The following is a 15519-nucleotide window of genomic DNA, read 5'->3' on the forward strand; positions in this document are numbered from 1 at the left end:
AAGGCTTGGTTTTGGAGAACTTTTCACTGGCCTGTAGAGAAGACCCATGTGTGGACAGGAAATCCAGAGAAAGCCTCAGCTCTGGCAGTTTGCATCCCATGTATGGGTTAAAGAGGAGATTCTTGTAGGAGCAGATAGGAGAAATGGAACACTCATTCCAAGAGTGCAACAGCAAACATCCCAGTCAGTAGAACTCTATTGTGGTAAGAAAAACATGACCTAAATCTTTCTTCCCTTACACACACTCTCTATCGCTTCCCCTGTGACTCTGACCCCAGCAGGACCCCAGGAGTTTAGACATCTGTTCAATGACAGTCTGTGCCACTTGTGTTCATTCTTACCTCGGGAGACTGGGGTGTGTAGCAAGAATATTGACCTTTTGTTTTCTCAAAAAAAACTTTGTCATCATAAAAAACCTAAAAAGCTTTGGACTGTGCTGTGGCTACTGTTGGATACTTTGCCAGGACGGAGGAGGAAGACTGTTTTTAGCTTCGTGCCAGTATCAGGGACATATTTCTCAAGGAATATTCATTCTCTTTTCCAGGAGCCTTGTTAATAATAGTTGAGACAGGGAAAAAGTACAAGACCGACCTACTATGTCCTGTTCAAGTGCAGTTCTCACTTTTGAAGGAGGCTAGATTTGTGCTTTACTTTGTGTGCTTTGCTGTCTCTACCTCCTCATGAAGACTAGTCTATTTGACATTTTCTTTCATGTGAAAGAATTATTGTGAATAAATGCATGGTAGAAATTTTCCAAGTTGTAGCCTGATGCCATTTCATGTTTTCTTTGCAGCTTTCTTGGTTATCCCCTTCCAGAGCAATAACTTCTCTTAAAATACTGCTTGTGCTCTGCCCACATCCTTATATATAAAAATTGTCAGCAGAGTAAAAGAAAAGGGTTTTGCATTCGCTTTCTCTGTGTGTTAAAATACATTGTTGGCATTTGTTTCATTTTGGAACTCTGGGAGTTTGATTTTTTTTTGTGTGTGCCAGGAGGAATTCAAGTTCAAGATTCAGATGCAGTTCTCTCACCTTGTTTTTTCATGTGGTTTGCTTTAAAGGTGAATCATAATTTGCAGACAATCTAGTAAATAGTGCAGTGGGACTGGCTCACTAGTGTAGTCCCTTCTGGAAGCATAGTTGTCCCTATGTCCAAGTCTTCCTTTCACGGTTTCCAGATTACCAAGGATCTTGCCTAAAGATACATCAGTGGTTGCAGCATCCCTTTAACATAACAGCACCTCCTTCCACTTGTACCTTGATAACTGGAAAATTGTAGTTTGTATCTAAGAAGTATGGGTTTCTGGTATTTTGCACCTAATCGGTGGATTGATTGATGCAAGTACTCCTGCCCTTTCGACTAAGATACAGGAGGATGTAATAAAAATTCTCTCAGTCACCCAGGTGGTTCCCCAGGTTTAAAAAAAAAAAAAACCAACCAAAAAAAACCCCCAACAAAATAGAAGAAATGTTTTGGTTCTCTCTTTACTTAAATGTTGTGACTAATACAGATTTCAGACCTTCTTTGTTTTACTTGGAAGTAGAGTAGGAAACACAGCAAAAACCTTGAGGTGTTGTGACAAAACAATCAAGTTAGATCCATATAAAATAGAAAAAAATTGTTCTTTTTATTTAGCAAAATATGTTGCAAGTTTTTGTCCTGGCACGTCCTGAAGGCACATGAGGCTAAGACTGTGTATAAATATATGTAGTTTAATGCCCACCCTTGGGCCCTGCCCACAGTCCTCATTCTGAATGTACTAGCTGTCAAGCCTACTTCTTACATTGACACTTTTTTCAACTAAATTTCTCTTCATTCTTGTAATTTTTTTTCCAGAAAGGCTGTTCAGAGAGAGATGGTTTTTTTTCTTAAAAGCCTTCCTGCCTTACAACAGGGGGTAAATTCCTTCACTTGAAATGTTTTGCAGGCTAATTCTGCATTAGAACTCTGACGCCCTGCTGTAGACTTTTCCAGGGAGACAGAGAAGGAATGTACCTTAAAAATACCTATAGGCTCCCAGCAGTAACAATTTCCAAAAGCATTAATTGAACCCAAAAGGCTGACCTGAAGCCTCTTCACATTACAGGAAAAGTGCACTGTTTGCTCTTTGCCGTGCTGGGTTTTGTTCAGGAGCTGGTCAAGAGGGAAGACCCGAGTCTTACTCTCACTCAGCATCCTCCAGAGTGTGGTTCAGTCCTTAGCAATATTGCTCACAGATTATATTGAATGTGTTGGGTGAATCAGTGCCTAGACCTCTAGTGATGTTGCATAATTCATTGGCTCAGAGGTTGCCATCTTTCTAATAGAGACCTTATTCCTTTGGATTTCTGTTTTTTTGATTAGATATTCCTCTTCACATATACTTTGAAACATTATTAAGGAAGGATGACATCAAAGGAGAACCTGCTGATACCTCATCTTTGGGAGGGGAGTTTAAAGTATCTGCTGACAATGGTATGTAAAGCAAAATATTTTAGTATTTGCAAGGCCGTTTTTCATTCATTTGTCAGTATTTTCTGCTGTGAAGTTTATAAACTTGTCACAAAGCAGGTTATCGGAGAAGGTAGCTTTAGGTGGAAGAGGAGTCTCTTCTCAGACCACAGTGTCAGGTTCTCCTTTATTGCACTGAGGTGATCCCACCAGAGCTGTAGGAGGACACTACAAATGGGGGGAGTTTGGACCAGGTGCCTGACTGCAGTCCTGTTACTATTTGGATTCCTATCAGAAGTTTGGGGGTTTTTACATTATAAATAGTTCAGCAGTTGGGATTTTCTGTAAATTGTACCGACGAAAAGTAATTTCTCAACTTGATATGTGCTTTTTCTGTTATAGACCAAAATCCACATGTTTCTGTCAAACAATGGAGCAGTGGCTGTTTGTCTAATTCCAAATCTCAGTTGGTGTTAGGAACACCTGACCAGCTGTCAGAAGGAAGAAAGAAAAGGCATCTAAGTGAGACAGCAGTAGGTAAGAGAAAAACAGTATTGTAAGAGGGCACTACATCTTTTAAAATATGTACTGTATGAATACCACTGGGCTCTGAGAATTAATTTTAAGTTATCTCCAAAAAGGATACTGTTACGAAACTTAGGAAGAAATGGACTTAGAACATCATGAAAATAATTTGCTATTTTAAAGCATAGTAATCATCTTTCTTCATAAATGTACATACAGAATGAGACAAGCTTCTTGTATTTTATTTTTGGAGTACTCTTAAAGGAAACTGCTCAGCAGTCCAGCTGTGTTCTTCTAATACTGGGTGTCATTCTTAATACGAAAGGGTTTTTTTTACAGTAGTCAGTGAAATAGACTGAATTACAGAGTTACCTGTTAAATCATATGCCCAATGAAACATTTACTATTTGTGGCATCTTTGGTCCACTATATTTAATTCATTGTGTACTGTCATTTGTGGTTCTGGATCCCTTCCAGACTGTTAAGAGGACTTGAGGATAGCCAGTTATTACTGTGTTTTTACCCTTGTTGCCTTTCTATTTTAAGCCTCTACTTCAGCACTTGGTAAATTAATAGGAAGGGCCCTGAAATTCTGTAGAATAATGTGATAATGTAAGGATAAAAAATTTAGCTTACCACTGCAAAGATAAATGGCATCTTACCTCTCCAGGCTGTTAGAATGTAAAGCCTGACAGATTCTGTTACAGATTCATTTATGTAACTTGTGGAAAACCTTTGGAAAAATTCTTCACAAGACATTTGAAGAAAATAAGTTACTGAGAAAGAGGGGAAACCATATCAGTTTAAAATTTCTCTTAGGAAAGAATTAAAAGGTATAAATGATCAGTTAACATTGTGGAAAAATAAACTGCTGGTGCATATCCAGGCAAAACTGATAGTGTAATCTTTCACTAGAGGTGAAGATACAGGAATTACTGCAGAGATTAATTAATAAAAAATTATGATCTAGGATTAAAACAAACCCCAAAACCCACAATCCCAAACCAAGACCACCCAATTAATTAGAAAGTTTTAGGACAGAATAAAAGCTGTTCGGGGGCGCACTGAAAACTGCCTTGGATTTAGATGAGGGTTGTCCTTTGAATCCTTCCCCTTGTGCGGTACAGCCCTGCCTTTGCTGTACAGGCTTCTCTTACACTCTGTGCCTGTCTCCAACAGGGTGCTGTGCCCTATCCCCTTTCACCACCAGTGATCCTGTTTTCCGTGCCACCCGCTCCCCTGACCACTTGCTGGTCCCCAAGATGTGGATGCTGACACAGTGTTTCTCAGTTTCTGTAAGTGTAGTCATGAACACTGAGATCAACAACTGGAATTACTTGGGAGCACTAGTAAGAGAGAAAACGTCTTGCTATAAACTTTTTGAAGTTACCATTAGTCTTCTGACAATAGTATTCAGTTTTTTTATAAATGGAACCAAAAAAGTAGTCTTTTATCATGAGGATCATAGTCTCCCAATGCCAGAAAACTGTTCTGTGGTGCATTCATGAGTAGGAGCACAAGTTCTAGCTTATTAGTCCTATGGGTGTAGTACTACATATTTATTCCTAATTTGGGCTCTGTCTAGGAGAATTTAACCGTGAAGAAGGTCAGCCTCATGAACAAGGCCGAAAACAAAAGCTGTGTTGTCAGGGAGACGGGAGTTCATGACCTTGACCCAGCCTGCAATACAGTCTTTAGGATCAGTCTTACCTCTTTTTCCATGTTGGAATACACTCATTCTTTTTGTTTGTTGGTATATTAAGTCTGAGTTCTCCTTTCTTACTGGAAATTAAGATACAGAAGGAAAGCAGAACAAGTGGTTAAATTCTGAATCCCCCTAAATGTTGCTTATGCTGGAACTGAATGGGAGTAAACAGGAATTACAATTTGTCTGGAGCAGTGAATCAGAAGAAACCGCTATTGGTTTGGAGATCTAAACTGATTTTGTTTGTTACTCTTGTTGCCAGAATTATCATTTATTAAGGAAGAAATAGGGAAAACTTGTGAGATGCACCCCAACTAGAGAAGTGCTGCTGGGGAACAGGGGGCATCTAAGTCAGATGGCAGTTGCTGTGTTGTTAGTCTATGACAGCTCCTGAAAAAGAGTCAGGATTTGCTCATATGAAGCTGATTCCATGAGAAGAAATCCTTCGTAGAATAAGAGGGATGAGTTTTGTGGAACAACAATGACAGGATGAATAGCAAGTGTTCATTTAGATGGCTTTTTTAGTATCCAGTAAATGGTAAGTGGCTCACTGTGGGCTTCTAGAAATGACTACTATAACTGTATGGAAAAGTATCTGCAGTCTAATAGCCAACAGCTGGTATGTCTTGTTTATTGCTATTTTTTATGACAGGTGAAAGTAGCACTCAGTTTGAGACATTCTCCTTCCACCATGCAGAGCCTGAGTCCCACAACAGTTTTGCTTCCACGAGCAGTGTCAGTGCCATGTCTCGGCCCACTCATAGCACTTCATCACAGGTAAATCAAAAATGTGTCACTGTCTCAACTGAAATACCAACACAGAGTTGTGCAAATTAATCCAAAGCCACATATCTTTTACATCTGATTCAGTGTCACATGACAATGCAGAGCATTTTTACAGTGAATTAAGTGGATTACATTAACTAATTGATTCCAGATTGAGTATGTGGTGTTTCTAAAACAGATACTTGCTGTAAAAGAATTTTTCAGATCATATAACTGGAGTGTAAGTTTGATTTATTGGCATTTTGCCTTTCTTTTTTTATTTTTCCCCAAATTTCACTAAATACACCATGATTTATGTTCCCAGTTTTAGACTGGGAACAGTTTATGTACACAATTCTAGGGCTCTTATGGCCCTTTCTGTTGGTGCAGCTATAGAAAATGGCCTCATTTTATATATAAAATACATATAAATAGAGTCACAGAATTTGTTACGTCTCAGTTTGCGATTTTAAACTCTTTGAGCAAAAATACAGGCAAAGTCCCCGGTATATAGATTTGCTGAGGAGCAGCAGAACTCTGGCTCAGTGAAGTCCCTGCAAAAACACACTCTTTTACTGGAATTCATGCAAAATTCACAACAATATTCAGATTTAGGTCCCGTGGTTTTGCTAGGCCTGGTGGTATACTGGTGCTCTATAAGTTGTCATGTTTTAATGCAGAGTCGAGTTTAAATGTGCATTCCACATAGTTCAGACAACACACACTCCTTTATTCCCTTGAGTCAACCATCATCAAAGAACAGATAAATTATTACTTTAATGGAAACAGACTGTTCTAAATTTCAGGGTTTCTCCATGTGAAGTTCTAATGTTTCTCTGCTAGCATGTATTTCCTATGATTTGAGCTGATGTTCTCTTGTGTTGATTCTATTATTCAGCACAACTCCAGGAGGAGGTTGAGAAGTGAGAGCTCCTATGATATAGACAACATTGTTATTCCCATGTCGCTGGTAGCACCATCAAAGTTGGAGAAACTACAGTACAAAGAAATCCTTACTCCAAGGTTTGTTCACAACCTCCTTAATTGCAAAGACATGAAAATGAACATGAGAACGTTAACTAAGAATATAATTAAGACGGAGTTAGAAAATGTTATAATATTAAGATGATCTTTCATGCACTTGGGTTTTTATCTGTGCACTTCAGCTCATGTGACTGAAGTGATGGGAACACTGGATAGCTGATAGCACAGGATAAATAGTCTGAAATACACAGGGGTGTGGCAGATGCACAGACTGGCTAAAAATAGAAGTGGATTTATATAATCTTAATTGTAGTTAGGGCCTTTAGTATGACATCAGGCTGACAAGCTGTGAATGGTTGTTTGGAGATTGCTGTATTTTTTTGTGTATTCATAAGAAAGTAGTGAACTATTTTCAGTGAATTAAACAGAAATGGATTTAGCATATTTTCTAAAAATTTAGCCATTCTGATGCAGTAGAATAGGTTTATTTCTTTTCATACAGTGTAGGCCTTTAATCCATTATTCTATAGACCTTTTTTTCCTTTGTTTTAGAAAGAGAACATCTTTAGATCTCAAAAGCAGGGTAATTGGTCTCCTCTGCTTACTTCAGTGTCTTAGTAGCACATTGCCTGAAGTGCTAAATATACTTGTTCTGTTCTTTAAATCCATAATACGTATTTGCTTTTTAATTGTCTTTTAAGTTGAAAAATACTATTACAACTGTATTGGATATCTTAAAGACTGTGTTAGGAAAAGGAAAGGTTAGATACCAAGTTGGGAAAGAAGAATACAAATTTCAGCCATCTGTTATCCGCACCTTAAACTTAATTTTATTTTCCTTGTCTTATTTCTAGCTGGAGAGTTGTTAAACTTCAACCTTTAGAAAAATCGCAAACAGATGAAGAAGAGGTAGGCTGTATTTTAATTAAACCACAAGGTTTATTTAAGATACAATATATAATTGGGGTAATTGGTACATACTTTCTGAAATCACTGACTTGATACAAGTCCCAGTAAATTTCAAGTTTCAAAAATAAAGTATTAAGTATCAGATTGTGAAAATGTGTCTTATCCATACAGTGGAAGATAGAAATGCAAGTATACCATTAATATTCCTGGTTCATTGTTTGCCTGGCTCTTCTGTCCCTTGCTGCTGCGCAGTCAGCACTCCCAAAGGGTCCCTTGGGTCAGGCTCTGCCACCGTGCTCCTGAGCGCTGTAATACTGCCTCTTCCAGTGTGACTGTCTTCTGGGGCCACCTGCTACAGTGCAGGTGCAGTGCTGTCCTTCCCTCTCATCCTCTCCTTCCATGGCCAGTTCCTATGGCATGTTGCTCTTCAAGTGGTAATTAGGCATCTTGCCTGTGGGTCCAGCAAGTTTCCTCAGTTTCCTTTTCAGTATTTGTTTTCCTGCAACCCTCCTGTTGGGAGCAAACTTTTCTGCATTGTCAGGAACAACATAACCTTCAGCATTTCCTGCCTGCCTGTTGAGCTACATTTGCACATCATGGGCTACTTTTGCTTCCTCCAGACATAAGAATCTACCTTTTTCTTCAGGGAATGTCCATGGACTTCGCAGCTGGGGGTCCCTTTCTCCCCTAATCAGGGGTTTGAGGCATTTCCTAACCTCAGGGTGAATATATCAGCAGGTCTGGTCTCCAGGCTGATTTTCTGTCCTTCAATCTTTTTGCGGCTACTTTTCCAGAAATCTCTCAGGTGTCCTTTGGACATCTCTAATCTCCCTCCAGTCTCTGCCACTATCACCAATTGTAACTGTAGGACTTGTATTCCTGCCTTTATCCACAATAGCTGTTCTTGAGCTGCTGTTTGAGAGAACTTCCACAGCAGGAGTTTAGTTGCCATAGCAGCAGAAAAAGATGCCATTTAGGTAGCAGTGCAGAAGGTTACATTAAACTCAATAAACAAATCATTATGTCACTCCTTTGGGGTAGAAAATATACTCTCCACAAAAGCACAAGCTTCCTCAGAGGTTTACTAGGTCTGTAGCTACCTGCTCCAGAACCTTTCCTTTAGGAGAGCATCATGGTCTCAGTGCCTTACCTGGTGTAGTTGCACTTACTTGGCAGCATACTCTTGGGCTGGAAGGAAGAGAAAAGCTTACTCTGTCCCTGCCTTTTCCAATGTAATTGAGAAATTCTTGTGAAATCTGTGGTCAAATTTATGTCACTTCCACCCACCGGCTTCTGGGTTAGTACCATCCCAGCTAGCAGGAAACATGCCTGTTCTTCCTTTTAACAAGAAGGTCAAATTCCACACACAGGAGAACTCTCCTGCAAGGATATTTAATTAAACCATTTGGAGAACAACTAATAAAGGTAGCAATGGCACACTGCCCCTTGAGCATCTACTGTTCATTGCTCTCTTTGTCCTGGTATCTGGGGGGGAGTGAAGAATTTCAAGTGATTTGCATTCAGGGCTTCAAGACTTGCTTGCTTGGACTCAGTGGATTTCTTGTTTAGATTTCAGATCCCATAAAGATGACTTGTCTCGTGCTTTTAATGTATTCTGCTGAAGGGACTTCAAGGTCTCTCTCTGAAGCTCATGGCCTAATGTCTGAATTAGTAGCCCTCCCAGTACATTTCTGTTTGGCATGACTCAATCCTGTGTGATTCATCCTCTGGCCAGGAAATAACTTAACAATGCAGCAGCTTTGCCTCCCGCTGTGGCCCACTGCTTCTGTATCATCTATCAGCTGCTGGGTAGAATGAGGAGGAGAGATACTGGACAAGAGAAAAATGCTAAAGATCTTGTTTGTGTAAATTATCCTTTACCAATTTCCCCCTTTCTTTTGGGATCATGTTAATTAGTTTGGATGTTTTTCAGAGTACTGAGAAAAGGTGATTGATCATAATTCTTCAACTTCCTTTAGCTTTGAGCCGAGTTACATTTGCTACTGAGTAAAAAGACATGAGGAAACAGCACCATCACCTGTTGGCATTTTCTGCACTCATGCAGACACTCTTGAAATCACTCCATGTGCTAAAGTCAAAGCAAGCTTCAGTAGGTCATTCATCTAACACAAGGGAAGGCAAAATATACTTTCTGCTTTTATATAAAATGCTCTTTATTTCACTGCATAGCAGCCTATGGTGGTGTTGGAAATGACACAACTTCAAAAATTTTTTTGTGGTACTACATAATCGTTTCTTTACTTCTCTATCTTCTGCATAGCTAAATTTAAAACTTCAGAGTTGTCCTTGTGTCAAGCAGTAGTCAGGAATTTCGGCCACTGGATAACCTCTTCCTCCTCCTCCTCCTCCTTCTTCTTCTTCGTCTTCTTCTTTGTCTTCTTTTTTGTCGTCTTCTTCATCGTCGTCTTCATCATCATCTTCTTCATTGCCTTCTTCTTCATCGCCTTCGTCTTCTTTGTCTTCCTTGTCTTCTTCTTCTTCTGTCTTCATTTAGAGGCTTTCAATGCAACAACCCGTATCCATGCAATAGACCTGCACCCAACATTTACTAAGTTACAAAAAAATGTGAGGTCCCCAGTTCGTCATGTTCCACATGAGCCGCACTTCAAGGATGGAATCTCAGCACTTGCTGGGAGTCAGGCATATTCATTGTTTCTTTAAGAACAAAAAGCTTACCTTTTGTGGGTGCATTTTTGTTTCTGGAAATTTTGCCCTATAAGAACAAAATTGGCAATGCAAAAGTTAATCTACTATCAATGTCTGCTCTATTACTTGCTCTAAAAATACTTTCTGAAAATAGAACATTTGAGTTTCCTGGTTTGCGTGTATGAATTTGCAGTCTTACTGCTTTAAGGCATGGGAGGGTGTGGCACAGGTTTTCCTGTGTTGTTTTGATTTGTTTTGTCCAGGTTAAAGTTTCTGGAAAGGCACAGTTGTAACATTTGAGTTTATTTTGTAGTTGTTTTAGTAATGACAAGTTCTTTGGAGTAATTCCTTGTGCAATTAGTTTTGTATAAGTGTTTTCATGGCCTATGACTCAGAGTTTCCTGTGGAGCCAAAGAGTGAAACACAGATTTTGTTGTTTTGAGAACCTTTCAGAAATATTCCTGGTGCTATTCAACATTAATGCACAGTGTATTGTAGTTTCATGGGGGGATCCAGAGCTTATTTTTCTTTGGGTGAAATCATTAGACATGCCTCACAAACAGGCCTTCCCCATAGTCTTTTCTCTCAACATCACTGCCAGATCCATCCACTGAGGAATGACACTTCCTTTGTCCTTTTTCAAACTAACCTTAGTGAGGAAAAATCACCAAATTTCTCCCGTTACAGAACTTTAAATTAACCTAAAGCTGTTAGAGGAAATACATAAAGCATTACAAAGCTGGGGAGGGGCAGAGGCTGTACTGAACCAAGAAGAGAGACCTTTTATCTGACAACATGAAATTTTTATCCATAGAACAGAGAATAATTTTTAAATAAGAAAATTTAGTGTTCAAAAGAATAGGGTAAACTCATTTTAAATAAACAAGTGGTTAAATCTGCCATCACCAGCTATGGAAAACAAACGAGGCTTATTTCTGTATTTTTCAAAACTCTTCACTTGGAGAGGAATGTGGACTTTGATTTTTGAATGGCAGCTTGTTAAAAATGAAATTTCTTCCCAGCATGGTAAGTTTTGGCAATTTGCTAAGAAAAGCATTTTAAAATTCTTAAGTTTTTTTTTTTTAATTATCTTTTGTTTCTACTCTAAAGGAAGTCTGAGCACAGAAAAATCCTGAATTTTCCCCAAGGGAATAACACTTTTGTAGTTCATAAAATTCTCACTTTCATGCTATACATCATTGACCTTGGAAAGACAAAATGTGAACTGAGATGTAGCCCCATTTGGATGCTCTCCAAGTGACAGAGCTGGTGAATTTGAGAGAGAGGAGGAAGCCCATTAAGTTCACTTGCATGAAAGGAAACCAGCAGCTAACAAAGTGGTTTGTGTTTAACATAAATAAATAAAAGCAATGAAGGAGCCTTCAGCAAGGAGTGATGAGATGAGCAAACAAAGCAGCCTGTTTGTCTGACGGCTCTTGTTGAGTGCTGGGCTGAGGAGGACCTGGGCAGCCACAGTTCTACAAATAGGTCTTGTGTCTGATTCCAACCAAAATGAAGCCTTTGGGATCATATTGATTGGTTGGGATACTTTGCCATTGTACTTTTTGCCAATGACTCTGAACCACCTTGGTGCTAAGAGACTTAATACAGGGATGGCTTCCACAGAAACATGACAAAGTGGAGCAGTGCCAGTGTCTTGATGGCACTAACTGGCACTGCAGTGAGGACCGTGCATTTGGTTCTCTATTTTGTAGGCTCAATTGGATGATTAATGGTGTTACATGTACAACACCACTGAGGATTTTGCTTTAGAAAAAGAAATGCAGTTTATTTTCCATGACCCTCCAATTATTAGCACGATTCTTATCTAGGACTGATCTGGCAGTGCATCTTCACAGCTCCTGTGATCAGGAATTGTTCTTTCCAAGAATTTCTCAGCTTTTGAGTTAGGACTAGCTGGCATAAAGTCCATGGCTGCAGCACTCAAATGCTCCTGCCAACCTCAGCTTTTTTAGGTGAACTTTGAATGGTTTGGAGCACTTTGAAACAACTGTGAGCTGTACTGGAGGGGTCCAGCCAAGAGCTTCCCCTGCCATCGGGGAGTGAGGGGGAGGGGTGGCAAAGTGCTCCTTGGCCAGCCCTGGCTAAGGAACAAACTTCCTGGTGTGTTGCCGTTGGAGAAACACAGATGGTACTTTCACAGGGAAGGTCGGGTGCAATAGTTACATCTTTTACCTAAAAAGCTGGCTCTTGTTTTACTATGAGCAGGTAAAGTACTTGCATTAAGGCTGGTTTAAGCTGTACTGGGGGTCATGGGTAAGAAATAGTCTCTTCAAAGCAGAAGCCATTTTCTGCTTGGTTTCGCAGCAGGAATGTGGCACCTCAGGTTCGCCGACTTCCTCTCTGTGGAGTTATCAAAGTCCTTGGTGATCTCAAACCTATTTCTCAGTGCTTAAAGAGCACCTGGCAAATCCTGCTGCCGCCCAGCCTCCTCCTAAAGCAATCTCTGGAAACTGTTGGAATTTTTGCCTGTCTTTATTATGTACTTCTAACACTGCCTTGATTTGCAAATGAATACCTGTCCTCTTAATTTTCTGCCTCTCACCATAGAGAAAAATGTGTTAGTTGCATGGAAAGTGTGTAATTTCTATATGCATTCAGAGCAACCACAGACATGTAAAGAAATAAAGCTAATGTGACAGCATTCCATACACCAGAGCTCTCGTAAACTGAATGCATGTAAGTGTGCCTTTGTAGTGCAAGCATGCATTGTGTTGCCTCTTCTTGTTTGTTGAATAGACCTTTGCAGAATTATATAGAATACTGGCTGGTGTTGTTTTTAGTGATGCTCATGACAGCACAGCTCTCCCTGTGTCTTGTTACAGATAGAAGACCTGTCAGACAAAGCTTTTTCCTTGCGTCACACAAAGTACGAAGAAAGAGAGCGTGCGAGGTGGTCACTCTGGGAGCAGAGCCGCTGGCCCAGGAGGAACAGCAGGCAGGTGTATTGGCTTTGATAAGAGCCTTCCTATTGAACCTGGTGTGGGCTGTAGTACAGCAATGTCAGAAATGCTGCCACAGAGAAGTTTGAAAATGAGGGCACCATTCATTAATTAACTCATCAGGGACAGTACCAGGTATGTTTGACTTAGTGGCTGGAAAGGGAAGGCAGTGCTGAGGCATGCATACTAACAGAAATTGGGCATGTTAGTGACCTGGCATAACTAAACAAATACCTTCCTCCCTCACTGAACACAGAGCTCTGCTAGACTGTGCCACTCCCAGTTACTATGACTTTAGCCACCCAGTGTATCATGAGTCCCTCTTCCCTCGCCTGACTCAGATGAAACTCCACAGTGTTCAAAGATGTGTTACTGAAGGGTTCTGGGCTGTGCCAGGGGCCTTACACTTAGAAAGTCATTGTGTTCATTCTCACAGGCTTGCCATCTGGTGCAGAACTCATCAGATTTAAACAGAACCACTAAAAGTCTTGCAAAAAGTAGTGTATATCAGAACAAATGTCATAAAGCTGCATTTGCAGTTTGGCCCTGAGACAATGATTCCCATAAATCACTTCACAATCTGCCAGGACAAAAAGCAGCCTATAAATGTTGGGATAACTTTTTCTGCTATTTATCATATGCTTGTGTCTACTCTTGGCTGAAAGTGAACCATGACACTAGGAATAAATAGTCAAAGATAGCTTTTTTTAATGCAGGATAAAACTAGAGCTAAGCCATATTGAGGAATTCTGTTAAGCAATTTTGAACATAAACCTCACAACTTCAGAAAGTGCACTGAAAAGTAAAAAGTTCTGTATGTGCCTTAATTTTGAAACTGTGAACTCCTTGGTAAAATCTTAGTGCTGCTTGAATTCAGAAGTAAACTGCTCATTGACATGAGCAAGGTCAAGCTTCCACCTGGCATTTCAGATGCATGCCACTATTTCATATCTAGTTTAAATTTCTATTAGAAGTAGGTCAAAATTTTTAATCTTACTACATTTTTGAGTGCTTTGGACTTGAGTCCAGAGCAGAAGTGATAAGGGAGAGCCCAAGGACTTGTGTCTCAAGTTGCACTGGCACAGTGCTGACAGTGCAGTTTGGACCCCCCCCACTGGCTCCAGTGGGTGATGCTGCTCTCCCGAGTGGAACAGCCTGTGGCTCACTGATTCCTCTTGTTCAAAATCACAGTTCTGGTGAGCCTGTGGAGCAAGATGCAGGAGTGGGACCAGTTACTAGCTGTCTGCAGCCAGAGTGTGCCTGTCCCACCCGTTTTTATCCACTTAGTTCCTCCACATAGTGCTTTGCTTTGGCTCCAGCCAACAAGGTTGTCAAGAATCACACCAGTTTTCCTCTGCTTTTTTGGTTTAAACAAGCAGAATGGAGGCAGCGTGTATGAAGAAACTGAACATCTGAAAAGAAAATGTGAACTGCTCATGGCAATGTGAAAGGGCAGGGAGTAGCTCTTAAAACTCATTTCTAATTCTGCACTAGATCTTACAGCAAAAATGCTGATGGTCGACACAGCCAGGACTCGGTGCAGAAAGACCATTGCGCTGCTGACCCTGCTCCTGTCCCAGCTTTGGAAGCGCACAGCTCTGTATGTTCAGGGATGGCACCACTCTGCAGGGAGAGCCAGGAAGAGAAGGTGGGTGCTTCCAATAGCTTCCAGGTCTGGTCAGTTCTTCAGTGCCAACAAAGAAATCTGAAGATACTCTCCTGTCTCACTGATCAGAATCTCAGGCTGTCATCTTAGTTAATGTGCACTGAACGTAGTACTCCTGTTTAGAACTATATTGCTGTGCTTTGTAAATTAATGCCAGATCTGTCAACAGGTAAAAGTTTCATTGCTCAGTACACATGGCACATGTTTTTGAGGTGAGTATGGAAGGACTGGGTTCAGGCTGGGGTTTTTTCAGGGGTGTTGGCCAAGGTTCCAGACAGGCCTGGTCGTTAGGGGGTCAGATATCCTGATGGTTGGGCATTGTGGAAAAGAGTTTCTTGCCTGTTCAAGAGTGGGTCTATTATTAGTTCAAAACCTTATGCAGCCAGCTTACATCTTGGTGCCTAGCAGTGTTATTCTTTATCTGAAGAGCCCTGCAAACACTGTAAAGAAAGACACTTGTTTGTTACTTGATAGGAGATGATTCTGTACAGAGTTAATCAGTTCAGACTCAACTGAAATCCCTTTTTATCCTCTATACCCTTTTCCACCTCACTCCTACTCTTCCTTTCAGTCTGGGCTGTGGGAACTTCGAGTCTTTCCACTAAAAGATGAAGAGGTAGAAGCTTTACTGTGCCAAGATCAAGTAACAAATCAGACTGAAGTGTCAACTGCAGCTTTCCCCAGTGACTCTCCCTGCACTCCAGGCACACCCACTGCTTTGCCAGACAATGGCTATCCACCAAGAAAACAATCTACCCAGGAGTCAGAAGACTGCAAAAGCATTTGCCTGGGAAGCAACAGTACAAGAAAACAAAGGTGACAGGGAATAATGTGGTTCATTAAGAAAGCCAATTAAGGTGGAGAGAAGTGTAAGGTAAAATTTCTCGTTTACACAGCATATGAC

The 15519-nt window shown here is 40.5% G+C and overlaps 1 protein-coding gene across 9 annotated transcripts in view; it reads left to right on the forward strand.

Annotated features, from left to right (window-relative positions):
* Positions 1-15519, forward strand: part of KANSL1L (KAT8 regulatory NSL complex subunit 1 like) — a 67389-nt gene that overhangs the window by 51365 nt on the left and 505 nt on the right. For 7 of the 9 annotated variants that reach the window (XM_032115355.1, XM_032115357.1, XM_032115358.1 and 4 more), the window contains 8 exons: positions 2345-2455; positions 2834-2968; positions 5314-5438; positions 6325-6449; positions 7265-7319; positions 12833-12945; positions 14444-14597; positions 15187-15489. In XM_032115355.1, coding sequence (XP_031971246.1) covers positions 2345-2455; positions 2834-2968; positions 5314-5438; positions 6325-6449; positions 7265-7319; positions 12833-12945; positions 14444-14597; positions 15187-15435 — 1067 coding nt within the window. In that variant the 3' untranslated portion in view covers positions 15436-15489. Of the gene's footprint in view, positions 1-2344; positions 2456-2833; positions 2969-4135; positions 5226-5313; positions 5439-6324; positions 6450-7264; positions 7320-12832; positions 12946-14443; positions 14598-15186; positions 15490-15519 lie in introns of those variants that run through there. The other 2 variants (XM_032115353.1, XM_032115360.1) reach the window with 2 other exon arrangements.

Source organism: Corvus moneduloides, chromosome 7 (assembly GCF_009650955.1).
Source record: "Corvus moneduloides isolate bCorMon1 chromosome 7, bCorMon1.pri, whole genome shotgun sequence".
Taxonomy (NCBI): domain Eukaryota; kingdom Metazoa; phylum Chordata; class Aves; order Passeriformes; family Corvidae; genus Corvus; species Corvus moneduloides.